Here is a 27783-nt window from a genome sequence, read left to right as displayed (position 1 = left end):
AAGATCATAGAATCATAGGGCTGGAAGGGACCTCGTGCTGCCTGCATCCCATGGATGGGGCTTTGCTTGTTCGCATGGACCGGTTTCTGACATGCCGTGAACCAGTACTGGTTCATGGAGAGGGGTTGGCGGGCCCTGCTTTAAAGGCTTTTTTTTCAGCCTACCCCAATCTGATAGTCTGACTTTTGGGGACTACATGATCAAATATGCTAGCATGCTCCTAGAATTCTGGGAGTTGACGGCCACACATTTTTAAAGTTGCCAAGCTTGAAAAAGACTGACCTAAACATAAGTTTATAGATACTATCAATCTAAATAAATTCCTTCCTGGAGAGAATGTTTATTTCTCATCTTTCTTGTAGATCCAATCAGGAAGATTTTGCGCCCCTTCTGGGAACTGCAGCAAATAAATGACCGATCATTTATGTGTAGAAATAACAACAGTGGTGGCCTGAAAGGAACTGTATTCATAAAAAAAACTTTAACTCAAGAGAGAGAAGTATTTCCTTCATTATTGCAACATCTGTTCTGTTTCGTCTTTCCCACATCCTGTTGAAAAATACATTGGCTAGCTAGGTTATTATGTTGGTTAATGTGGCACTATCTCCCTGTTGAATGAACCGGATAGAATAAGAATAAGAATAGAACAGAACAATTTGGCTAAGTGTGATTTGTCTCCAGTTCAGAAGCTCTCAGTTTACATGCAAACCAATAGAATGTTATTATTCTTATTGGTATCATATTATGATTATTATTACTACTCTCTTAAGTGACCTTAATGAGGTCACTTAATGACCTTAAGTGACCTTAAGTGACCTTAATGATGTCACAACATCGGCCACACAGTAATCCACCAAAACCTTTTCTGCCTCTGGTTATTAAACTGTGGCCTTAATGAATGACCGTGCCCCTATGTGCGAAGGGGGAAAAAACAGGCAAAAAACAATTGGTCATATCGTGAGGTTCTACCCAGGCCCTCATACCGAATATGGAATGATTTCACTCCTTGCCTTCCAGGGGACGGTTGTGGTCAATCAGTGCTCACATCTTACAGTGGGACATTGTCTTCCAAGAACTTTCCAGGCACGTATCCAAACTCGACTTCTTGCGAGTGGCAAATTCACGGAGCAGCAGGCAGCCCCCTCAGCCTGGCATTTGGAGACATGGACATCGAGGCCTCTGAACAATGCAAATATGGCTTCTTGTTGCTTTCATCTCCCTCAGATGGTTCCAGCTTTGGTAAGGACATTCCTTGACTTCATTGCTAAAGATAATTGATTCTAATTATACTTTCCCATGGAAGCGAAAATGTAGACATCATTGTCAAGGGTGGAAGGGTGAACTTGCACATCCAAGAGCACCCTCCCCTTTCCATGCACTCCATCTCCCATGGATCACTTCCAGGAACAGTAGTCTGAACAGCCCTCTCTGGACCAGGACTGATTCCTAGGATAAAATCAGTTTCATATAGATTATTTTTTTCTTATACTGCAGCATTCTAAGAGTGAAGAGTGCCCAAGGTTTGTAATCTTAGTCTAAGCTGACAAATGGCATACCAGAAGCCATAGCTAAAGGAGGGATCTTCAAACTTGACAATTTAAAAACTTGTGGATTTCAACTCCCAGAATTCCCCAGTCAACCATGCTGACTGGGGAATTCTGGGAGTCGAAGTCTACAGGTCTTAAATTTGCCAGGTTTGGAAACCCCTGATCTAAAATAACGGTTGCAACTAGCCAAAAAAATGAATTTGCTTCCAATATATTTGAGTGGTTTAAAATGAACCAGAGTGAACAGGACTCCAGAACCAAATTTAATGATTTCCACTTTCTACTATCTTAGAAGTTATAACTTGGCAGCAATTTTTGAAGGTCTCTGAAAAGCTTCATGGGCTTCAAGTTATATATCTCTATAAATGGCTATAGAAAGACTGTACTTCTTTGCTACAGACTTGTTTGTCTGGTTGCCTTCCTTCCTGCATTCTTCCACAGACTGTCAACTTGACCTTTCATAGTTGGGTTCTTTGATTATTCTACTGGAAGCAGGGGAAGAGAGGTATATCGGCTCTTGAGAGAATCTGAAGTGTGTCATTTAGACCCAGCACAAAAAGATCTTGTCTTCTGGAGCGCTTTGACCTTCTTAGATCTCTGTTCCTTCACTACTTCCTTGGCCTGTTGAATTTCTTCCCCTGGTTTGTCCTATATTTAGTTCTGTTCCATTCTCATCACTTCTATCACTTTCAATTCCTGCGAAAGGCTGTTCCATGATTCTCTGGAATACAGTTCTAGGCAGACATTTCCAAATATTGTTTTGTTTGTTTCCTTCCTTCTTTTCTTTTTCAGCTTCTCCCCTCCACTTTCAAGACCTTTGTAGGTTTATCCAATTTGAAATCCATTAAAAGTCTTCTATGAAACCCTGCAAATATTGGGGTGCTATTTTTCAGCAGGAAGGAAACTTGAATTGATACATGCATCTCTTTTTTCCTTCTCTATAACTAATTTTCTAAGCAGGCCATCCATCTTTAGAAAGTTAGATTTTCCACAACGTTCTTATCTAGGACATTGCATTAAAACCATCCACTTCAGCAGCATACAGTATGTACATGTGTAAATATTTCCATTGGAGACTTCTTTTTAACAAATATGAGTTTGGAATCTCTGGCAAGACATTTGCACCAATCCCCACTTGGATATCTTTGCACATTCCATTCTCTCCCTTCGGAGATCATTTTGTCATATGCAGTACAACCATTTGCTAGTTGGTGTGTGAGATTGTTAGGGGGAAAAACAGATTGGTCTTTATTGCAAACTCTTTCCAAACCCAACAATCACATATTGTTTCACAATGATTTACAGCCCTCTCTAAGGGGTTTACAGAGTTAGCCTATTGCCCCCGACAATCTGGGTTCTCATTTTACCAACCTCGGAAAGATGGAAGGATGAGTTAACCTTGAGCTGCTCAGAAGGAAACTCCTGGAGTGAGGAGTGAGTTAGCCTGCAGTATTGCATCCTAAACACAGCATTGCCACCACGGCACAAAAAGTGATCCGGTGACCCAGGAACACTGCAAATGTCATAAACATGAGCCGGTTGACAAGCGTCTATTCTGATTATATGAGCATGGCGAGGCTGCAACAGTCATAAATGTGAAAAATGATCATGTCCCTTTTTTTAAGTGCCGTTGTAATTTCAAATGTTCTCTGAACAAATTGTTGTAAGTTGAGGAATACCTGTACAGAAAGAAGGGCAGAAGCATTTCTTAAGCTTCAAGAAAGGACATACTATTAAGAAGAGGCTCAAGCTGGCTTCTTCCTGGCTTAATGAGGAATATGAGGAAGGGAAAGTAAATTACAACCAGACTTTACAATGAAGTTACTATTGATTGATTATGTGCCATCAAGCTATTGTCAGCTCCTAGATAGATTTTCTCCATGTGATCTGTCCCTAACCTAGTCTTTTAAGTCTTCTAACAAGGCACCCATCATGAATGTAATTGAGTCCAAACACCTCAGTGCTCACCTTGCTCTTTCCTTCTATCTTTCTTACTACGGCATAATGTGTCTCTTATTACAGCCTAGGTCAATTAAATGTAGTTTTGTTCCTTTTGTGGAATTATTTTCTTGATCTGGCCTACCTCAGATGGCTGACAACTGTAGACTTTAAAAAAGAAATGATCTCAATTCCCCAACCATCCTCTGTTCTTGAAAGTGTTTGGTATACAAACACATTTGGTGTTCGGTATCTTTAAAGATACCAAATTGGTACCCAATTATATTTAACAGAAGAATTGGGGGTTGGGGGTTGAGGTGGAGAATGACTCTGTGAACCCAATTTCATTTTTTTGTCATTTCAACCACACTGAAATTCAGTCCAGTTTAGTTTCGCTTTTGACCCCATCTGCTTTGGAGACTGTGACTCCTACACTTCTACCTAAATCCCATCTTTGGGCCAACAGAAGGCTGCACCGCTGATTTAATTCTATTGGTCGTGGATTGCAACTCTTTCCAGACTCTTACGCAGTGTTTTTGTGCTTTTGATTTGTTGATTTCTTTTTTTAAAGTAGATTTATGGAAGGGAGGGGGGATTGTGAGCCACTTTTGAGTCAATTGTGATTGGGGCCGTCTCTGTGCCCTGTTAAATCACCACAGGCATAAACCTCATCCTTGATATTGCAACAGGGTTTGTGATCTGGTGCTCCTGACAAAACCCAGGCATCCCATGCAAAAATTGCCCAGTTTCCCATTGGTAGCCAACTCTCGTTTGAGTTAGCTGGACTTTCTCTTTTTTTTTTTTTTTAGAAATGTTTTGTTGATTTTTTACAATAACAATCCTTAGTGCCTAGTGTACAGTGTGTTGTCTTGGTTCCTAAATTTTTGAAAACAACAACAATCAATAGTAATTAATTAACAGTCAGTAATAATTAATTTTTATACTTTCATAATTAGTATTTTGATTAGTAGTATATTTCTTTGATCTTCTCTTCTCCCAAGAGTATTCTCCTTCTTCAATCTTAAACAAATATAATTGTTAATATTTTCAGTGCATAAATGATTGAATATGAATATTTTTTCCCATGTTTACACAAATGATAATAGCGTCCATACATGACTTTTTTTTTCTTATTGACTTGGGTTATTTTTGTAAAAATCATCTTATTAGTTCATCATCTACCCTATTTTCATAATTCTTGTTTAAGCTTAATTTCTCCTTAGTATTCAAACAATTCTTAGCGGTCATAATTTTCTCAGCATTTATCCTCTAAATAGTTAGCTGGATTTTCTCCATCAGCTCCTCTTTTGGCAGTGGGGACTTTGAATGTTGACAGAAAAAGTGTCGTGCATTTCCAGGAATGTGTGTACTTGCCCCATAGTTTTCTCCCTCCCTCAATGGTTTGGCTCCACCAGAGGCCCTGTGACATTTGCTGGCTCTGAAGCTGAGCCTTTTCCCGTCTCCTTCCAGCTTTCAGCAGAGCTGGGGGAAATTCTCCGGCCTGGGCATTTTGAGCAGGTCTGACCTCGGAGCTGAGAGAGCTGCCCTTATGACAGAGAAGGGAGAGAGGCCTTTTGGCAACGTTAGGGAGCATTGTTTTGCTCGGTTGGTGAGGAGCAGCAGGGGAAATGATGCAGCTGCCGGGAGGCAGCACAAGGATAAAGGAAGCCGGATGGATTTTATTTGTGTATTTATTGCTTTTGTATCCCACCCCAATTGCTTCAAAAAAAGCATTTAATGCCACAGCATTGTAAAGGGGCTTTTGAGATGGGGGCAAAATGAGGCTTAAGAAGGATCTCATCTTGATCCCATTCACAGCCGCCCCCCCGCCCCACCCCCTTTAGAATTGAATTGGCTAGTTGTTACTTTTGCTTCAACAGACTTGTTGCCTCCATCCGTCCATCCCTTTCCTTCCTTCCTTCCTTCCTTCCTTCCCTCCCTCCATCTCTTCCCCCTCCATCCTTCCTTCCTTTTTCTTCCTCCTTCCCTCTCTCCTTCCTCTCTCACCTCCCTCCCTCCCTTTATGTTCACTGGCATCATAGAGGGCAAAGGAAAAAGCCTTGAGGGACAGGAGAAAGACAGGAGAAGTTACCAAGTCAACTGTAGGATAAGCAGAGCTGGAGCCTGGGCCAAGAAAGCAATGTGAGAAAATGTCTCAGACAAACCCTTCACTGGTTGACCTGAAGGTAAAGTGGGGGGGGGGGGAGGAAAAGCACATTCAAACTTGTAAGATTCTGTTACTGTAGATATTACAATAAAAATAGTCCCGATGTCTCTGGCATTGATTACTTAGACTGGTCTAGCTTGCTGAGATAACCTCAGTCTTGCAAGACTGAATGTGTTTTCCCCTCCCTCATCTTCATGTGAACCAGAGATGGGCTTGTCCAAGACCTTTTTCAGATTATTTTCTTGGCCAGGCTCAAGCCTCTCTCATCTGACTACTGCCATGGTATGCCATGCTCTTCCTCTGGTCTTTCAAAGCCGTTCTTATGCCATCTACGGGCATCTATTTCACCAATCATTCACTTGTCCCTGTGAGATTTAAAAACCCAAAATTTGATACTCACAACTCAAAGACAAGTCTGGTTAACAAAAACAAAGATTTATTGAAAAGAAATTGAAAATAATAAAGAAAATAATAAAGAAAGAAAACGTTTGCAAACGTGGCCTCTTAGACCCTTCCCAAGTTGGATTGGGTTCGAAGAGCGCACTGAGCAAGTTTCCAACTAGGCATTTATACTTTCTTTTCTCGATACATGCCCCCTTAAGAAACTTCAGTTAGTCTTTGAAGTCATTTACATTTCTAAAAGATCCTCTTTGAACTTTTACATCCAAAAGACTTATTGTAACAACTTCCTTACATCCGTCACTACACTATCTTGTTTTACTCACCTTCTTGAGGTGAGTATCCTTTTTAACATTTCAAAAGAACTTTGTTGATTACCATGTGTGAATTCTCTGTCTAAGCAGGAAATACTGTAGATAGCCCCACATCTTAGTGTTACATTTTATACAATTCATTGGTGTTACATTTGGTACCATTTATAAAAGAATAACTTTTATTTATTTTCCTTTATCCCTGTGGCGTTTATGTACAGATTTGTGGTTAAATTTTGCTATTTTAAGAATTGCTCTTGGACCTGTTTCTTCTTTATGGGTCATTGTATTCTTTTGTTGTGGCCAAGGGCACAGCAAGTGCTCAGAAAGGTAGCTTACCTCTTCTGCTGAAGGGATGATGCTTGAGTGGAACCTTATCCAATGAAGACAGGGCTAGACTCTAGCACAGGCGGAGGCAACCTTGGCTCTTTTATGACTCGTGGACTTCAACTCCCAGAATTCTGAGAGTTGAAGTCCACGAGTCATAAAAGAGCCAAGGTTGCCTACCCCTGCTCTAGCAGAAGCATCTTTGGATCTCCTCTCCTGTTGTTGGATATACTTTTCCCCCCATCACCATCCTTACCAGCAAGTCTAATGGAGGCACCAAAGAGTATCAAAAATGGAAGAGAGGTGTAGGAGACGGCCAGGCTGAGCCCGAGGGAGGGGTCAAGCATGTCATCAGTCACAAGTCCCTTGACACCCACAAGAGAAATTCCTCTCTATGCTTAACTCCCCCAAATATCCCGTGATCATTAGTAGTCTCTTGTAGAGAGCTTAATCTTGCAATAAATCTTTACAGAGATAGTCCTCAATTTACGACCACAATGCAGCCCAACATTTATGTTGCTATGTGAGACATTTGTTAAGTGAGCTTTGTCCCAGTTTACAACCCTTCTGGCCACAGTTCCCAAGCGGATCCCTGCAGTTGTTAAGTTAGCAATGTGGTTGTTAAATGAAACTGGCTTCCCCCATTGACTGCAAGTCAGAAGGTCACAAAAGGTGCTCGGATGAGCCAGGGACACTGCAACCATAATAAATATGAAGTGGTTGCCAAGCATCTGGATTTTGATCACGTGACTGCAGGGATGCTGCAGAGGCTGTAAATGTGAAAAGCGGTCATAAGTCACTTTTTCTGTGCCATGGTAACTTTGAGCGGTCACTAAATGAACTGTTGTAAGTTGAGGACTACCTTTATTCATTTGAACTTCCTGAATCTCCTGATTTCTCCGGCACTTGACATTAGGCTTTGTTTTTCAATAATAGGCTCCAAAATGTCTCCTTCAGTAGAAGAGGAACTGCTTCTCTCTTCAGCACGTAACTGAACTATCTGGAAAACCCACAGCTTTGGGAAAACATTCTTTCCCCCATTACTATTACCATTAGTATGGATGACTGTAAGATTACCAGACATGATGAGACCAGGAAAAAAGTATTGGGAAACAAAAAATTGAATCCTCTGCTGAAGACTCAACCCCACATCCTGTCTCTTAAAGCAGAAATTTGCAGCGACAGTTGTTTATACTTCAGCTCTGGCATTCCACTTCCAGAGACACAGAGAGTTTACCACCTGAAAATAGTGGCAAAAACCACCAAGGTCAGCAAAGGCAAGCGAAAGCGAAAGCAGGAAAGCATATCTGCAAATGTCCTGCTGTGTTTGTTTCGCTTCACACCTATTCCACAACTCTTTCCCCACAGCCTCGGTTGCCTGCTTGGGTAAATAAACCTGCTCTTTGGCTTGTTAGTTGTAAGGGCCATTCCAAACAGGCTTGGTGGAGGTGGAGGTATACAAGTTTGCTCAAAGGAATTTTGAGGGATAAAGACAGAATTGGTACATGGAAGAAATTCCAGAGGTTTTCCTATAATTTGGGGTCCTGGGATTTGGGACGTTGGGAGTGCAGAGTAGAGTTTAAGGTGGGGATACGGGGATTGCATACTGCTGACTCAGTTGTGGTTTGTGGCTGCTTAATCAGCAGAGTTTCCATTGTTTGCAGCGTTGACACAGAGATAGTGTTGCCATCATCATATATCCTAGAGAAGTCATTTTCCTTTGGTTTTGGACTTGTTTTTCTGTGCTTCACGGTCTTCTGTTTCTCACATTTTTATTTATATTTATTTATTAAGTTTTTCTTACTTAGATGTTTGTTTCTAGCCTTGCAGACAATGAAAAGGTTTTCTATCGGATTTAGGGAACATGATGGCCATCGGTTTTAATGCCATCATTTACAGATACTTTTAATTTTAAAAAAAATCTGGCATGCTGCAAAATAAACATCAGCCTGGAACATTTATACACTACTAAAACTCTTATTCTCATGATCTTTACCCAAGTGAAATAATGCACCATAGTTTTTGAATCAAGGTAGCACAAATGGGTTAACTTACAGAACACATCCAAAATCCAGGACCTGTGATTCCCGAGGGCAATAAAATTTGAGAAAGTTGTGGCCGCTTTAGTGTTCCTGACTGCTGCTGCAATGCTGCTGTGGTCATATGCTCTTCATTTTCAACATTCTGTGACAATTTCCAAGCCAGTCTCACAATCCTCGCACCTTCCTTCTTCAGTAGCAACCAATGACCTGCATGCTGGAAAGGGAAGAGAAGATTTCTGATGCTCCCTGACAGATTCCCATGAGGAAACTCAATGGGGAAGCCAGCAAGAAGTCAGAAGTCATTTCTGCTCCCACTGCTTTCTTACCCACCCTTGTTCAATCTGTTTTTCTGTTTAGGGGAAAAAAATCTCTGAACCAATGACCCAATGGGGCATGCATTAATCTATTCATCTCTATATATTTACATAATTTATTTTTTCCTTGTATTGCATTATTGTAATTCATGATTTTTTTAAAAAAAATTGTATGGATTGTTCACTGCCCAGTTGTGTATTTAGGAGGGGTGGCTATATCAATTTCCTAAATAAAATAATATTAATTTGCTTAAGTTTTAATTGTTTGATCATAAATAAACCCAGATTTAGTTTTCCAGCCATATACTTTTGGAACAGAATTTCTGGCATGCCACAAAAAGGTCTTGGGTAGCCTTTAACTGGAGAAAAATAAATGGAACAATCCTGTTTTATGAGATGTGTATGCAACTCTAAGCCTGCACTGTATCTTTGGACTGTTGTTGTGACACTAAGAGAAGCAGACTTGTTCTGAACTATTTTGAAAGCTTGATTGGGTGCTCTCAGAAAAATGAACTGGGCTCCTTTGGAGGAACATGAGAAGAACTTTGCGGGATCAGGCCACAAGACCCATTCTCCAGGATCCTGCTTCTCACAGGCGCTTCCAGGCAGAGAATTGAAACAAAGGAGTTCCCCCTTTAGCTACTTTTTCCCAGCAACTAGCAAATTACCATTTCTGCATGCAAAAGTCCCCTGGAACAATAAATCACTCTTTCCAACAGGAATCCTCAGCCAACAGAAAGGAAGCCAAAACTAAGGCATGGGAAATGAGTGGGGTGAATCAACAGGCCTGGGGGCAGTTCAAGATTTGGCAGAGCAGTGTACTAAATCCTAATAAGGACCCTCTTGGTAGAACACAAATACTTTGCAGTGGGCTGATGTCTAATTTCGGGGTTTTTTCTTTTTCCTTGTTGGTTGCGTCGTGACCTTTATTGAGTCCAAACTCTTTAACTTTTGGGGACAGTGAAATCTTAGTCAGCCTCCCACTGTCTGTCTTGGAATTGTACTGGCTGGGAATGTCTGCATAAAATCTAGTCTGTAACAAGATGTGTGGGATGAGAGTTAACCATGATGAAGCTGGGCTGAGGGAAAGAAGGAGCAAGCAGTGGTTCCCAAAGGCACTTTCCTCTCTTCCTTTCCTAGCATTATCCCTTTCGCTCTGTTGCTAAAATCAAGTTCTTGATGGGAAATTCAACAAGGTCCAACTGGGGGAGGTTTGCTGGGAGAATAGAGGTTGATTGATTATCGCTGAAGGATACATCAAATGGCTAGTGTGACTCTGGATGGAAAAATTCCAGAGTTTATGCTCTTTCTTTCTCATTTTTCCCATTTCCAGGTCCATACTGTGGCAGTGCATATCCTCCTCGCTCGGTCTTGGTAATCAGTTCCACCTCCATAACCATCTTATTCAACAGTACAAAACATCGCTCAGGTCGTGGCTTCCTTCTTTCTTATGCCAGTGGCAACCGGTCAGGTAAGCGACACATCTCCATTGCATATTGCTTCAGCTGCCAATGCTGCACACTGTTTAAAAACCAAAGCAACAGTGATGATGTTACCTACGTCTGCAAGAAAACCGCCCAGCTCAGAGCGCCCCAAGCCCCAAGCCTGGTTCCTTAGAGCCAGCAGAATTCCAGAGGGAACATTTACAGCTGGCCTTCATCTTGAAAGAATTGCCACAGGGCCAGTTGCAATGTGCATTGCCACGAGTTATTTATGAGTCACCACTCCACCCAAGTGGCATCTTGCAATCTGTGGGGTGAAATCATGAAAACGGGTCGCCTGGAATTTCTTTTATCCGGTGAAAAGTGAAAATAGCACCGGTAGCTGTCCACATTGGGATACGTTGCATTCCTCATATTGGTTTCCCGTTTTCTTTCTTCTGTTCAGTTGTGGTTTATTCTTAAAGACTGACTGGACGAGTCCCTGCAGTTTTCTTGGCAAGGTTTTTCAGAAGCGGTTTGCCATTGCCTCAGTCCTAGGGCTGAGAGAAAGTGACTGGCCCATGGTTCAAATGGCTTCATACCCAAGGCGGGACTAGAACTCACAGTCTCCCAATTCTCCTGAAGCCTGAACCACTAAACAAACAGGCTCTACCTTGCAATTAATTTAGGGCAGGGGTCTTCAAACTTGGCCCTTTTATGACTTGTGGACTTCAACTCCCAGAATCCCTCAGCCAGGCACCCTGATCTAGGGGTCCCAAATCTTATTCAGCCAGAGGAAACATAAAGTGTGTATTGTGGACACTCACATAAGCATGGCCATAGCAGATATATTCAGCCATACACATTTACCAGAAGCAATGAAGTGAAAATCCAAAAAGTACAACTAGAATTTTTGGATTTTTTTAAGTGAGCAAAAGGACCTATATTTTTCAGTACTTCATTTTTAAATGCAGAGGCAAAATAAATCTATTGAAGTTTAGGCATACTTACACCAAACTAAAATTGAATGGACATATGAAAGAGAAATAAAAGAGATAAGTTTCAGGAATCAGATTCAAACCAGATCATACAGCTCCATGTGACTCTTGAGTGTTTTCTGGGACTTGCACATTTTTCCTCAGAGTTTTTTTCTTTAGATTACTGTCTGGTATATTTAATTCACTTGGAGGTAATGAAAGACAGAGTCCAAAGTACATGACACACTTAGTTTTTAAACAATATTAATGGTATCTTCTATTTAAAAAATGTAGAAATACTCCATTGCTGAGAATTCAGCAACTTGCAGCATCTTTGTAGCCAGAAGGAAAAATGTTGTGCAATGTTTACAGAAAATTCAACAAACGCTTCATGATTATACAAACAAAATCACAAAGACATTCTCTGCATGCAAGAAATTTCAGCAGTAAGCTTGTACTTTCACTTGAACGAGAGTTGCCTCAATCTTTTTGCTGCAAAATGACTTTACCCATTTCAGCACCTCAGAAAACTGGGATGGAGACTAGATCCCATTTCAGATTAGTTTATGAGCCAACTGTCAGGTGCAACAAAAGTCAGGAACCAGGATAGAGTTCAAAAGTACTAGTTTATTTCATGCTATCTATACACAAGAGTTTGAACTACTAATGGTCAAGGCAAATTGGCGCCAGATAAAAATCAATGGACTTCAAGGGTGTGTGTGTGTGCTGGACTTAGGTCTCTTATGGGGTGTAGAGACTCTAAACTGATGATGCATTTGACCCCACCATCTGGCTCAGCCTGGCCATCTCCAACATCAACAGGCTGCATAGAAATCTTCCCTTAATGACAAAAAACAAATTGAAAATCCACCTCCCTTATTTTTCCAATGTAAAAATTAATCCAATTGTTTCCATCATCTGAACTTTTGTGACAATTTCTAATTGCCTTGTTCCTAAATTTATGTATTAATATAAATACAAATGTTGAAATGTAGGTGCTGCAACCCCCATGATAACACCCATCTTCTAAACTGCTGTGTTGTCTCATTCTCGCTTTCAGATTTGATTTCATGCTTGCAAAAAGGCATCCATTATAACAAAGAACAAATCAGGTAAGAATTTCTGATAAAAACCATCCTGGTTGCTTCTAAATAAAGGAAGATATTTTATGCAGTAGAACAAAATGAAATGAGCTCATTAAAGCACAACTATGTGCAACTGCAATAGGGGAAGGAAGTTTAAACCTGGGTTTTCTACCAACCCCAGTTTTAATTTTCTAATTGTTTCAGAAATGGTAGCTGTGGAAGCAGTTTTCAACAGGTCAAGGATACACAGAGCTTATTTCTGTTAAGAAAAGGACACCTTAAACATTATTTCCAATTGCTCTATTTCTCTGCCTTTGTTTAAAAAATCCTTAACTAATCTCAAAAAAAGCAAGCAGATCCAGTTAGGAGTTTGTGCTGCATTTTGCTGTATTTCCTGAGATCATGTTTCTCAGTCTTAGCCCCTTTAAGATATGTGGACTTCAATTCCCTGAATTCCTCAGCATTTCTCAACATGGCAACTTCCCCAGCATACTGGCTGGGGAATTCTGGGAGTTGCAGTCCACACATCTTAAAGTTGCCAAATTTGAGAAACATTGCTTTAGTTCTTGCTGCTACCCTCAAGTAAGGACTGGAATCTGTCTGCTTTTTGGTGCAGTTGGTTCATTGTGTGTTTTTATGCAGTTTGCTGAGTTGTTATGTAATAAAAAGGAACCCACAAAACATAGAAATACCATCAGAACTATTTGAATCTTATTTGGCTAACAGTCTTTTGCATCTGTCTCTCTCTCACACAAATCATGTTCTTTTCTATTTTTTTAAAAAAAATATTTTATTATTTTTATGCAGAGCTTATTGTCCTGCAGGCTGCAAGGGAGTGGCTGGTGACATCTGGGGAAATGTGAATCAAGGATACCGAGATGTGAGTTGCTCATTGTTGATCATGCATTCAAATGTGCTCTTGTTCAGAAAGTGGTGGCTTCAGAAGGTTATTTTCCTGAGGACATGGAAGTTTCAAATGCTAGCTGATTGCAAGACCATTCCCGTTCCCATTTCAAGAGAAACTTCGCTTGAGGCAATCAAGTTTAACTTTCTTTGTGAAGAGCTTCATGATGCGCTGACCGTGGTCCTGACTTCGTTGGCCTTGATTTTTGTTAATCTTGACCAGCATACATACCCCTATATCTTTCAGTTTAATGATATGGGTTTCAGATTGGGACATGAGGAAGAGGAGTTAATAATATAGAGTTTGGTTCACAAAGGGTAGTAATTTATAGATCGTGTGATCAAGAATAAGATTGTTTCAGCTGAAGCCTATATTTGTGGAATTCTAACTCAAGAAAGATTTACCTATCTCATAAGCCCAGGATTTCAAATCAGCTCATTTCAAGTAACTTTCTCTTTTCACAAGTATCAACTATTGCTATTTTAAATTTATTTCAATTGCCTGTGATTATATTTACTTGATATTAGACTCCTTTTAAACTGTTCACACTATTCTAGTTTAAGCTGTTTGAATATGGTTAATGATATTTTGGGTTAATGCTATTTTTCTATATTGGAAGCCACCGTGTGAGATCAGAGTCCTTAAAGGCAGCCTAATTACATCTCTAATTAAGAATAATTTTTGTTATGGCCCACCTTTTAAGCAAAGAATAGAAAAGCATCAACATGACTCAAGGCAAAGGGGGGAAAAACAACCAAAATCTGCAACACATTATAGCAAAAAAACCAGAGCATTTTTAAACAGCAGCAAAATGTCTAATAATGTCACACAAAACCTATTTAATGATTATTAATATTATTTTTATGCTTATGTTTCTCTTGGGTGGCAGTTTGGAATCTGTCCAAGCCATTCCATAGGCAAAATTGGTCGCTCTGATCAACCCTTCAGCTCTTTCACAAATGTGAATGAAGTGAGCCTAAGAAACTATAATGAAAAGCAGAATTGTTCTCATGGTACACTTTCCACTTGACTTCTGTTGCCTGGAGATTTGTCACAATCGTCCCCTTTTATTTATTGCCCTCCAGACATCTGTTCTTTGCAAAGCAGCTGTCCATGCTGGTGTAATCTTGGACGAGCTGGGAGGACCAATTGTGGTATCGCAAGAGAAAGGAGTCACTCTTTACAAATCTAGCGTTGCCAACGGACTGCATTCAAAAAGGTGAGCATCCAACAGAACTGTAAAGTAGCCTACAAGGATCACAAAACAATTGGTTCCTTTAGATCAGGGCTCTTCAGACTTGGTCCTTTTATGACTTGTGGACTTCAACTCCCAGAATTCCTCAGCCAGCTTGCCTGGCTGAGGAATTCTGGAAGTTGAAGTCCACAAATCATAAAAGAGCCAGGTTTGAAGACCCCTCCTTTAGATGATCAGTTGATACTTTGCAGTTTAGTCTCAGATAAATTAAAATAATCCTTATTTTGCTATCTTCCATCATTTTTCATAAAAATAAAAATCCTATAGCCTTCTAAATACTATTGCTTTATTATGGAAAAATCAATACTACCCATATTAATACACAAAGTATTTATCATTTTTTTGTAAAGTAAGCAAGATATAAAATACTAATTGGCAATTTGTAGAAAGACACGATCCTCTGAGACTGATTGTTCATTATGGTGCTGGCCTTACAAAATGTGCAGTAGTTTTTTTTTCACGAGTTAAAATAAATAAAAATAAAATCCAGCAGAACCAGTTCTCATGCTGTGCCAACATCTGCCTTGCCTCTTCTCTGATGGTTTCAATTCATCAGAAAAAAAGCTTCTGTTTTTACTGTTCTCAGACTGAAAGTTCTTTTCCAAGTTAGTAATGATCTTGGGCTTAATTGATGGTAAAAAGAGCCTAGAAATAATGCAGAGAAGAGCAACAAATGTAGTAAGGCAGGGGTGTCAAACTCAATTTCATTGAGGGCCGCATCAGCATTGCGGTTGTCCTCAGGGGGCTGGGTGGGTATGGCCAGGGTGGGCATGGCCTACGGGGTGGGCGTGGCTAAAGTGCGTATGGCCTACTGGGTGGGCATGGCCAGCTCTACATCGTTCGCATCAAGGGTGCCTATGGGGGCCTGGGCAGGAGTGGGACAGATTTGAGGGTCTCTGTCAGAAGGAGATGGGACCGGGGCAAGTGCCAAGGCAGTGGGGGCCATTCCCTCACTGTTTACAGGATGGCTTCGCGGGCTGCATGAAACCACTTCACGGGCCGGATCTGGTCCCCAGGCCTTGTGTTTGACATGTCTGTAGTAAGGAGTCTGGAGGCTAAACTGTTTGATGGAAATCTTCCAGTATTTAAAGGCCTCTCAGAAAGAGGGAATCAATTTATTCTCCAAAGCACTTGAGAATAGGACAAGAAGCAATGGGTAGAAGCTCATCAAAGATCCAAGCTAGAACTAAGGAGAAAATTCTTGATAGTGAGAACAATTAATTAGTGGAACGACTTGTCTCCAAGTGTTTTAGGTGCTCCATCATTGGAGGTTTTCAGGAAGAGGTTGGACAACCATTTGTCCAGAATGGCATAGAGCAGAGGTGCCCCACCTTGGCAACTTTAAGACTTTTGGACTTGGCGTGGCTGGCTGAGGAATTCTGGGAGTTGAAGTCCACAACTCTTAAAGTTGCCAAGGTTGGACACCCTTGGTATGGAGTCCCCCGCTCAAGCAGAAGGTTAGACTGGAAAACCTCCAAGGTTTTCTGTTAATATCTCTGTTATTCTGTATTCATTTACGTATGTTTCATTTTGAACAGGGGATCATTATCAGAAAAGCGCCTTGTTTTTCACAAAGGTAAGTCCTTCAACGCTATCCATTTCTTTGTACGCTTGCTTGGAAAAACGTCTGCCTCCTGTTTCTAAAATCAAAATGGCAAAATAATCATTTACAATAAACTGATGCTATTAAATCAGCAAAGTGCTGTTGAGATCAGCAATTGGGTTTCCTCTGGGGAAAAAAAAGCAACCAAGGAGAATTTCTACAATAGGAGTGCTCTATTAAAAAGGGCCTCTTGATGGATGGCAATGGAGCAGAAATCTATTGAATCTTGGATAAAAAATGTCAGCTATATTTAAAGGATGTTAATTCCATTCTATTTAGGGGTCCCTTCCCAATCTAGAACATTTCAGCTGTCTTGAACTAAACCTCTGGTCTCTCCAGACAGCATTAACAGGAAATTATAATGCAACATTTTTGGAGAAATCCTGATGGAGGAAAGCTGGTTTTTAGCTAAAAGGTCCAGAAGAGCACTTAAAGTCAACAATTAGGAACAAAGTAATATGCAAGTGTCAAGTGATAGGGCCAGAATGATAGACTTCACTTCCCCACTCAACCACGTAATTCATGATTGCAGCCAACTGCTCTCAGCCCAACCCATCACCTTTTCAAATCTTTCCTGAACATTCAAAGGAAAGCTAGGATAAAAATGCAATACTGAGTATGTATTTTTCTTGAAAAACAAGAGTTCTGGGAATAAAGAAATCGTGATGAGCTGGGCAGGGTAACTGTGAGGCTGACTGAAGAACTTCACTTCACCGTGTCCTTCTTCCCCCAGACTGTGCCAGGGCTTTGGAAGTTGCCAGCTTCAATGCTTCATCCTGCTGGCATGAGCAGAACATGCTGGGGGGCCATCATGCTTGGGCCGCTGAGCAAGCAGCTTTTGCTGCTGATGGTTCGTCTTGGGCAGCCAATCACAGCTCTGCAAATGAATGGCTGGAAATAGATTTGGGTGGAAAGAGGAACATCACAGGTCAGTAAGTATCCTCATCATTTCCCTTTGTCTAAAAAAACAGGGGAAAAACCTTGGCAGCTTTAAGATTTGTGGACTTCAACTCCACATTCTGGGAGTTGAAGTCCACAAGTCTTAAAGTTGCCAGGGTTGGACATCCCTGATTTAAATCAAATCATATTCTGGGACTCAGTGTCGGATCTGACCACCTTCTCCTTTTTCGTCCATTTTTGGCCTCCACCCTTTCATTCTCTCTGCCTTGCATTTCCTGGCCCTCCTTCTTTTCCGCCTACCCGGTCTGGTTCAATATGAAAGATGGGTGGACTGAACAAGCTTAATATATTCTGGCAAATCCACCCTTTGTTTCGAGATGCCTGTGTCCACTTGAGGTTTTTGTGTGGCCACCCTATAATGGAGCTTGTTTGATGAAGAAAATGGAGGCCTTGTAAGACCGAGGGACTGGAGGCTGGGTGGAATGCAAGAAGGGAGAAGGAAGGTTATCAAACCTCTCTCTCAATGGGGGCTGGTTGGAGCAAGGAGGCAGCCTTGGACATTCCAGCTGACCAACCTGAAGCTCTGCTGGACATCTCTTCTGTTTTTTTCCCAGCTGACCACAGTCCTTCAGTTAAATAGAAAAGAAACTGTTTTTGATTTTGTTCTAAAGGAGAAAAAATGTTAGAGAAATTCTTATGGCTGAGGGGTTGGCTTTGGTACTAATTGTTATTCCAAGGTGGTCAAATTTGGGGTGAATACTCTTGTTTTCACTGCAGTCTTGCCTCTCCAGCTGTCTGCAACTTCCCTGGCTTCCCTACTGCTGTTTAATGTAAAGGAAAGACATTAGGAGCAACTGCCAAGGGAGTCTTGTAGCATCCTTTTTCATCAAAGATTAAAATTAAGGTCAGCGATCCAGCCAGCATCTCTGGATTTCTTGTTTGCTTGAAGAAATAGATCTTGAAGGGTTCAGAGAGCTTGGAGAAAAGTTAGAAGGGTTCCAATAAAAAGTTAAGAGAAACACTACTGATCTGTTTTAGCCATTGTTTGTCTCCTTAGAAAAACAGAACTATTAGCAACTGCCCAATCTATTGTTATAACAATAAGTTGGAAGGGACCTTGGAGGTCATCTAGTCCAACCCCCTGCTCAGGCAGGAAACCCTATACCATTTCAGACAAATGGTTGTCCAGTCTCTTCTTAAAAAGAGCATTCACAACTTCTGGAGGCAAGTTATTCCACTGGTTAATTATTCTGTCAGGAGATTTCTCCTTAGTTCTAGATTGCTTCTCTCTTTGATTAGTTTCCATCCATTGCTTCTTGTCCTAGTTCTGAGTCTAATCAGCGCAGGTCTGGATGTGCATTCTTGTTTGAAACCTGATGTCTCTAGAACAACCTTTTCCCCTATCTGGTATCTGCAGAATATCTTGGACAACCACCATTCTGTTGTAATATTTTTAGTTCCTCCTTCTTGGATAGAAGTCATAGCTGGACAATTGAATGTAGTTCCATCATAAACATACTTGAGTTGTGCCTAGAAATTACGATACAAATTTTAACCTTATCTCTTTTAGGAATTGTCACCAAGGGGTCTTCCCATAAATACAATTACTACGTCAAATCCTACCAGGTTCATTTCGGCAGAGATGGCAAGAACTGGAAGACCTACAAATCCAGCAGCACCAATGAGGAAAAGGTGAGGTGGATTAAAATAAACAGCTGCTTTTAGTAAGGGTGGAAAAGATCGATCACCATTATTGGGTATTGAGATTATTGAGTCTGTCATCTGTACTTCTATAACTGTCTGCTTTGGTCCAGCAACCAAACAGGACAGGTACAGACTTCAACAGATAGGACTGCAGAAAAAGCACTTGCAACCAGCCTGCCTTCCATGGAGGACCTCTATATTGCATGGGTCAGAAAGAATGCTGAGAAAGTATCTACCAACCCTTCATATTCTGGACATACTTCACCCCCAGGACACCTCTATAGACCACTGCATGCCAAAACAACTAGGGACAAAGAGAGTTTTTCCCTTGTGCCATCACCCTGATAATAATAATAATAATAATAATTAATAATAATAATAATAATAACAACAACAACAACAATAATAATAACAACAATAATAGTAAAAATAATAGTAAAAATAGTAAAAATAATAGTAAAATAGTAAAAATAATAGGAATAATAATAATAGAGTTGGAAGGGACCTTGCTCAGGCAGGAAACCTTATACCATTTCAGGCAAATGGCTGTCCAGTCTCTTCTTAAAAACTTCCAGTGTTGGAGCATTCACCGCTTCTGGAGGCAGGTTGTTCCACTGGTTAGTTGTTCTGTCAGGAAGTTTCTCCTTAGTTCCAGGTTTCTTCTCTCCTTGACTAGTTTCCATCCGTTGCTTCTTGTCCTGCCTTCGGGTGCTTTGGAGAATAGCTTGACTCCCTCTTCTTTGGGCCAGCCGCTGATATAGCACTGTCTTATGTCTAAAGATATTTACTCATATAATATGGCTGTATTACTAATACCTTTCTCATCTGTTACCTTCAACTATTGGTATCTTTTAATTGTATTACTTCGTTGTTTATATGTACACTGAGAGCTTCTGCGCTGGAGACAAATTTCTTGGGTGTCCAATCACACTTGGCCAATAAAGAATACTGTACCAACCTGAGCACTAATCAGATCATGAGACCAGGGAGCCTCAATTTAATGGACCAATTAAGTAGAGGGGATGCCCCTTTTTTCTAACTGCCTGTTACATTTTAAAGTATGTCATCGTGGCCATTTATGTAATCTTGGTAATAACGTCATTATGAAAATGATATAAATTACCACAAATGGCAACATTTGAGTTATTACAACAATGATATAAATTGTCACTGATAAGGAGAGCTTTGATAATTTTTTGCTTCATTCGGGCCACTTTGGATGTAATAGTTATGATCATTATTTTGAGGAAAGATCTGAATGGAAATGTCCATGGAGTCCAAAGTCTGATAAATGGGAGACTGCTAAAATAAGGTTTTATTGTATATCCAAGAACTGGACAAGGGAAAAAGTTGTGCAAAACTGTAGAGGGGAAAAAATCATTTCCAGAGGAGATTGGAACAAAAGCCAAATACAAAATGGAAAATCCCAAATTTGATTGATATACAAAATGATCAAGAGAGGTTGAACTGGAATTAAAGCGGGTGCATCAAAGTGGAACTTTTATGAGATAGTGATAGGTTGTGATAGTACAATTGACGACCACAATTGAGCCCAACATTTTTGTTACTAAGCCAGACAGTTAAGGGAGTTTTGCCCCATTTTAAGACCTTTCTTGCCACAGTCATTAAGTGAATCACTGCAGTTGTTAAATTAATAACACAGTTGTTAAGTGAATCTAGCTTCTCCATTGACTTTGCTTGGTAGAAAGTTGCAAGAGGTGATCACATGACCCTGGGACACAGCAACCGTCATAAATATGAGTCAGTTGCCTAGTGTGTGAATTTTGATCACGTGATGATGGGGTGCTGCAACGGTCGTAAGTGTGAAAAGCAACCATAATTCAGTTTTTTTTCAATGTTGTTGTAACTTTGAGTGGTCATTAAATGAACTGTTGTAAGTCGAGGACTACCTGTATTCATGTGAAGAGCAGAAAAGGAATCCAAGGCCAAAGAGAAAGTTGGAGCTTCAACTTTCAGGTCAAGTAGAGGGCAACTGTAGAGCCCAAGGAAGAACTGAAAATGCTTTTGAAATTGAAAATCCATTCTCTGTGGCACTAAGTAAAACCTGTAATTCATGGGATTATAGTTTAGCACAGGGGTCTTCAAACATGGCCCTTTTATGACTTGTGGACTTCAACTCCCAGAATTCCTCAGCCAGGCATGCTGGCTGAGGAATTCTGGAAGTGGAAATCCACAAGTCATAAAAGAGCCAAGTTCGAAGACCCCTGGTTTAGCACAAGGGTCTTCAAACTTGGCAACTTTAAGACTTGTGGACTTCAACTCCCAGAATTCCTCAGCCAGTCAGGGCTGGCTGGCTGAAGAATTCTGGGAGTTGAAGTCCACAAGTTCTAAAGTTGCCAAGTTTGAAGACCCCTGGTTTAGCACATCTGGAGCACAAAGGAAAGGATGGCTGCATTAGATTATGTCTCATTTGAATAGTGATGGTGTTGCTTTTATTTTGCTGACCTCTGTCCTTCCTTCCTGCACTGAAACCATCCCAGATCTTCGAAGGCAACAGCGACAACTACCAGGAAGTGTCCAACGCCTTTATCCCACCCATCCTGGCCCGTTACCTGCGCGTTGTACCCCAGAGCTGGAACCAGAGAGCTGCGCTGAAAGTAGGGGTGCTTGGATGCCAAACCCTTCGTCAGAAAAACAATGGGGCTGAAGGTAGAGCGCCAACAATATTTGGAGGGCTGCAACTTCCCTGTCCTTGTTCTGAAATTGAGGCGATTGGTAGCTTTAGCAGGCAGTACCTGTGCTGTCTTGCATTAACAGACTTGCCTGAAATTATTCTCTTTGCAGGCCAGAATAACCCAAAGGTGTTCCTTGGGGTGACCAGCACCCCAACCATTTTCACAACAATCCCAGGATTAGTGATCAATCCAGAAAAAAAGGGTAAGACTTCTTGCTCACAATGCCAGAAATGGTTTAATTAAACTTCAAGATAAGCAAGGGTAGGGTAGGAAAGAATTAACAACTGCTTGTTTGCAAAAGAAAAACAAACCAGGGATAACCACAAAGGCTGCAATGCTGTCCACTCAACAAACTAAGAATGGACTTATACTTTACACTAAATCCTGAAATAGTTGACTTGGCCAAGAAGCTAGTATGCTTTTTAATTTATTTATTTAACAGCATTTATAAGCTACCATAGTCTGGAAGGACTAACTATGGTTTATGACTAAAGGTATTGTGCTTGCCAGTCAAAATGTGATTCATTCAGTAAACCATCATTAAGTAACCATGATTTACAGCATGGATAGCCAACCTTTTGGCTTCCTTGGGCTGCACTGAGTGAAGAGGAATTGTCTTGGGCCATATATAAAATATAAAATATAAAGCTTTATAATATAAAATGACATAGTAATGTTAACAGTTTATGATCTTATGAGCCATATTACTAGCTGTCCAGGGCCGTGGATTGGACATGCCTGATTTAGAGTGTAAATGGAGTCCAGATCATAACAATTAAATCATTTTTCCAGGTGTAGTTTAGTGCCATGAAACATTGTGGTATATTGAATGAACTGTGGGTTCCCATGAGGCTGTCACATCATCCTTTGCCTTTACACGATGTCTAGTATGCTCTGAACTGCAAGCAACCATGCTCCATAATTAGTCCAAACCTGTAGGATATGACCAGGCTGAGCCTGAAGGAGGGGTCAAGCACATCATAAGTTTAGAATCCCTTCATACTCACAAGAGAGTCCAGCTCATCTTGAATTCCACTGACTCTTATCTACCGCCAATTTGTCTTGACCATAGTAGTTCAGATTCCTGTTGAGAGATAGCAGGGAATAAAACAGTACTCATTTGAACAACCTTGATTCCTGGTTTCGCGCACTTGGTAAACCCTAGAATATTACTGGGAGGTGGGCTAGAAGCAGCCTTTGGTGATTTATTTCCTCTTTCTGCAGGTCCTCCATTACTGGTGATGCTCCTAGCTGGAGGTTCACTTTTGATTGCCGCCACTGTCTTGCTGCTGGTCTTCGTCTGTTATAAGAAGAGGTGAGTCTTGTTCCTTTATCCCTGGAACTTTTCGGAACTTTTCTGAAAGATGAGCGCAGTCATGGGCCCATGTGAAGCTCAAAACCAGCAAGTCCCATTTATTTATTTACATCCTATCTTTATTATTTTTGCAAATAACTCAAGTCAGTGTGGCTGGCCTGGGAATTCTGGGAGTTGAAGTCCACATATCTAAACGTTGACAAGGTTGGCAGAGAGGCACTCTAATCCACTCTGTACTTTTCAACCCGTTTTTCATCCCTTCTTCTCTTTGGCAGGAAGGCACCAATCCAGAACGATGGCAGCTTTATAAAAGGTAAAGCACCAAACGATGCAGAGCATTAAAATACAATAGTAGGAGGTTCGCCGTGTTTCGGGTTAATGAGCAGGTCCTACCTACGAAACCAAATTGAGGCAGACACCCTGACTTGCTTTATCTAAGGCTTTTGCATATTGGAAATCGTCTTTTGCCTTTTCCGAACACAGATGGTCGGAATTGCCCTTTGCATTTCAGCACAGGAAGCCATGGCTTTTTATGAAATGTCCCAGGATTTATTGGATGGATGCTGATCATTGTGTGTTTTAAGCTGCTTTATTGATTTACAGAGAAGAGCGCTTTGTTTTCTTCTTACATCCGCATGCAACTTTGGGGCGGCGTATGAAAGTGCAGCACATCATGTCTCCAATAAATGAAGAACAGCTTCCTTCTAGCCTGTGCCAACTTTCCCATTTATTTTTCTTCCTTTTTGCAGCCTCTTGATTTTATTTTGCTTTTTTTTTGCAACAGCTGTATTTGAAAGGAGTCACTTGAATTCAGAAAGTGGATACATACTCAGAACATCTTTCTCTGAAGCTTTTAGGTTGCCCCCATGGGCAACCTTTATGTTCAAAGCACTAAAGTGGAATTGCAAATTAGGGGGACAACGGAGGAGCTTGTAATATTTGTTTTGCTGTGTCACTTCTATCCAGTTTGTGTTTTAACTGTAATTCAGAGGTTTTCAAAAATTATCTGGCTGCAGAGTTAAATTGTTTTTAACTCAGGTTTCTCCAAACCTTTGGTTTGCTTGGGCTGCACCGAGCGAAGAGGAATTTTACTTTAGATATAAATTATCTAAATAACTAAAATAAATAACTTGTCTTAGGCTGCATATAAAATATATACTTAATGCATAAAAATTACAAACTTTCTTTTTTTGAATTTTATTCAAATTTTCATTTATCTCTAAATTTTATTATCTCTAAATCTATAGATTTATATTACAAGCTTTTCCAGTAGTACCCCTCCTAAAACTCCAGACAGAGAGGCCAAGTTCTCGTGATTAAAAAAAAAATTGGCTGTGTTCTAGTAAATTCTGCTCTAATTGCATTTCCTTGTTTTGAAGTCAAGGTTCGGACTGTCCCCGCTTTTTCCTACAATAAAATTAATTCATCTGCATACTGAAGTTCATCATAGCACATATGTTCATTGTGCCAGCTGTGAGTTCTTGTAGGGTACAAGTATTCTTGATTTACGACCATTCATTTAGTAACCATTCAAATTTACAATGGCACTGAATGAAGGGACTTATGACCAAAAATTGTGGCTCTTGCAGCGCCCCCCCCCGTCACATTATCAAAATTTGGATGCTGGGTATGACTGCAGAGGGAGGTGCAACTCCCACACATCCAGCTATCCCTTTCTCCCATCTATGCCTCTCTGGGGCCCACCACAATGGCCTTGCTGGGGGGGTGGGGGGCAAGCCAACTCAAAGCTTTAGCCACATGTTGCAAATGATGGCAGGAGAAGCTGGGTCCTAAAAGGAGTCAGACTTAATTAAGTCACATTTAAGACAAGCTTAATTTTGTTTCTCTTGATATTTCTGAAAATGCTGAGACTTTATAAAGCTGCCACCACCTTCCTCTCTCTGTGTAACATACACAACAGTGCTTTGGATACACAAAGGTCTGTATATGGAAGGTGAATTTATAAATACCAGATGAGATGAATGGTGGCTGAAGAACAATGCAAGCCTTGCAGAAATTTTTTTAAAAATTCACTTTAATTGCAATATGCCCATTGGCTTCTAGCTTCTGCTGGTTTCTCTAGGTGACCCTGCAACTCCATTTTAGGTTACCTGATACCAGAAGCCAGCCAGGTATGTTCCAGGGGGAACTTGCAACTCTCTGCCTCTGAAATTGCCTCTTTTCCTGGGCCAGCAACGCCGGTAGATCTTACTGGAGCTCAGTCACCAGGTGAGTTACTTTCTCCTCGTGCCACCTAAGAGATCATGTATCCTCTTCTCCTGCCCTTAAGATTGGAAGGTGTAGAATCATAGTGAAATCCCATATATGTTCAGAAGGATCTATGCCAGGGATGTTCAATTTGGCAACGTCAAAACTCGTGGACTTCAGCTCCCAGAATTTCCCAGCTAGCATGGATGGGTCATAAAATGGGGCAAAGCTCACTTACCAACTGCCTTTTTTAACAATGGAAATTTGGGGCTTTTTGTGGTCGTAAGCCAAGGACTTACGGCAGTGCAGAGTAAGTGCTGCAATTTTCCTCCCTACCATGCTAGAAGGGGCTTGTTGTCTTCTGCTCTTGCCTGCAGTGGAAGATGTTGTCTTACTGCTGATATTGAAATAACAATTCAGCTGTTCATCCAGTCAGTTTTGGTATAAAGAATGGAGGTGAGCAACCTCTCATGCTTTGCTTTAGCACAGGGGTCTCCAAAGTTGGTGATTTAAAGCCATACTGGTTGGAGGATTCTGGGAGCTGAAGACTACAAGTCTTAAAATTGCTAAGTATGAGCTGTGGTGGCGCAGTAGTTAGAATGCAGTACTGCAGGCTACATCTGCTGACTGCCAGCTGCCAGCAGTTCAAGTCTCACCGGCTTAAGGTTGACTCAGCCTTCCACCCTTCTGAGGCCGATAAAATGAGGAGCCGGGTTGCTGGGGGCAATATGCTGACTCTGTAACCCCTTAGAGAGGGCTGGAAAGCACTGTGAAGTGGCATAAAAAGTGCTATTGCTATTGGAGAACCGCTGCTTTAGCACATCCAGCAAGCAGCTTTCTGCATCTGATCAAAGCAGAAGAGTCCGTGTGTCAGTCAAGCCTGAACGTGTCAGGTCTCCATCCTCCTACAGGAATGCCTCCTTCTTGCCTCACTCTCTCTTTCTTCTTCGCAGAATATGCTGAGCCAGACCTGGTTCAAGTCAGCCCAGGCGGCCAGGTGGCCCCATCCACCTTCAAGCCAGCCATGGACGAAGGTTACACGCTGCCCCTAGTGGTGAATCCCTATGATGTTCCAGGCAAGCAGCATGAGTACACGGAGCCCTTGTCCCTGGAACCCGAGTACGCCACCCCTTTCATCGAGCAGCCTGCAGAACTGGGGAGGGGCCCTTGCAGGACGAACCTCGGTGTCCAGATGCTCCCTTTCTCTGAAAGACTGGGGGGCTCCCTAGCTTCACCGGGGCTCCACAAATCTTCACTGCAATATGATTTCCCAACTCAGTGGCCGGCAGAGAAGTTGGACAGCCAAGTGGGTAACACCAGCCAGCAGGAAAGATCTATCCAAACTGACCTTGGCTGCCTTCCTCCTCCTCCTCCGCCTCCAAGCGAATGGATTCCAAGCCCGGGAGATACAGCCTCATTTCAGGGCCGCCATTTCCAACAGAGAAACTCCCCCTATAAACACGTCTATCACAAACCCTTGTGAGTCCTGCAGGAAGGAAACCTTCCAATCAGGCTGATGTGAAAAAGGCTTTGGGGAAGGACCCAAAGCTCCACTCCTTCCAAGTTCAAACTGACACGATCTATCACAGTTCTTCAACGTTGTAGATAAAGGTGTAAGGCCAACCAATTGCTGCCCAGTCCTTTTTTTAAGCAAGGAGACTCCAGTAGATAAAACTGTGGCCTTCTTTCCATGGGGCGGCCAGTGGCTCAGTGGTTAAGATGCTGGCCTTGTTGGCTGGGAAGTCGGCAGCCCAGGTTTGAGACCCGAGCTCCATGCGACCTTGCTCCAGTTCCTGCCAACCTAGCAGTTTAAACGTATGCAAGTAGATAAATAGGTACCACTTTGTGGGAAGGTAACAGAGCTCCATGACATCATGCTGGCCACAGGACTTGAGGAACATCTTCGGATAGCACTGGCTCAATAATGGCCTTAAAATGGAGTTGAGCAACCCACTACACAGTTGGCAATGACTCGCAGAGTAAAATCTTCAGGGCCTCCTTTATCTTTACCTTCTTCCTATGAAATCTGCATTCAGCATCTTGCTGTGCTCCTAGAATGACCTTGATGTTTTGCAAAGAACAAGATGTCACCATCTTTCCTTTGATGTGCAAACATCCACCAGTGGAGGGATTAAATCTAGCTTTGAGGCTGATGATAAAATTGTGTTTTCCAGTTAGACTGGTTTGGAGAACACATGACAACCAGACAAAGGAACCCAAGTTTTTTCTCCCCATATATCTTACTGCTACCTCCTAGGATTTTCCATCTGTGGACATTGCCTTACTCTACCTAACAACAGGATCAGCTGATTACATCTACAAAGGACAATCCTTCATTTGATCCATGCTTACTTTCCCTGACCAAGCTGGGGAACTTTCTAAGTCTCAGGTTGTTAAACTCATGAGAATGACAAGTATTCCAACAATCCTTGCTTGCCTGCATTGTAATCCAAAAACAACAGTGAGGCGTGGGGGTGTAGATTGCATTTATAATTTCTTTTGGCTGCATTGCAGATATTAAGAACAGATGTACATCATGTTATGAGATTCCCAGCTGGAGGAAAAGAGTGAAACTTCATTCAGCAGAGCTCATTAAACTTACTTTCTATTCTTATTCCCTTGAAAAATATTTTGTAAAATAAATTTTAAAAATCTACTGCTTTTTTTCCA

At 41.3% G+C, this 27783-nt stretch overlaps 1 protein-coding gene across 1 annotated transcript in view; it reads left to right on the top strand.

The window, feature by feature from the left end:
- LOC308672008 (discoidin, CUB and LCCL domain-containing protein 1-like) overlaps positions 1 to 27783 on the top strand; it is a 29513-nt gene extending 1730 nt beyond the window's left edge. The window contains exons 2-15 of the mRNA XM_081334545.1: positions 1018 to 1239; positions 10379 to 10516; positions 12504 to 12555; positions 13336 to 13408; positions 14518 to 14651; positions 16226 to 16263; positions 17024 to 17218; positions 18761 to 18882; positions 21396 to 21564; positions 21700 to 21792; positions 22815 to 22905; positions 23181 to 23218; positions 25012 to 25134; positions 26067 to 27783. Coding sequence (XP_081190671.1) covers positions 1018 to 1239; positions 10379 to 10516; positions 12504 to 12555; positions 13336 to 13408; positions 14518 to 14651; positions 16226 to 16263; positions 17024 to 17218; positions 18761 to 18882; positions 21396 to 21564; positions 21700 to 21792; positions 22815 to 22905; positions 23181 to 23218; positions 25012 to 25134; positions 26067 to 26596 — 2018 coding nt within the window. The 3' untranslated portion in view covers positions 26597 to 27783. The remainder of the gene's footprint in view (positions 1 to 1017; positions 1240 to 10378; positions 10517 to 12503; positions 12556 to 13335; positions 13409 to 14517; positions 14652 to 16225; positions 16264 to 17023; positions 17219 to 18760; positions 18883 to 21395; positions 21565 to 21699; positions 21793 to 22814; positions 22906 to 23180; positions 23219 to 25011; positions 25135 to 26066) is intronic.

The sequence above is a fragment of the Vipera berus genome (genome assembly GCF_964194415.1).
Source record: "Vipera berus genome assembly, chromosome: 9".
Taxonomy (NCBI): domain Eukaryota; kingdom Metazoa; phylum Chordata; class Lepidosauria; order Squamata; family Viperidae; genus Vipera; species Vipera berus.
Note: the sequence above shows the minus strand (reverse complement) of the source record. Positions and strands in the feature narration are given on the sequence as shown.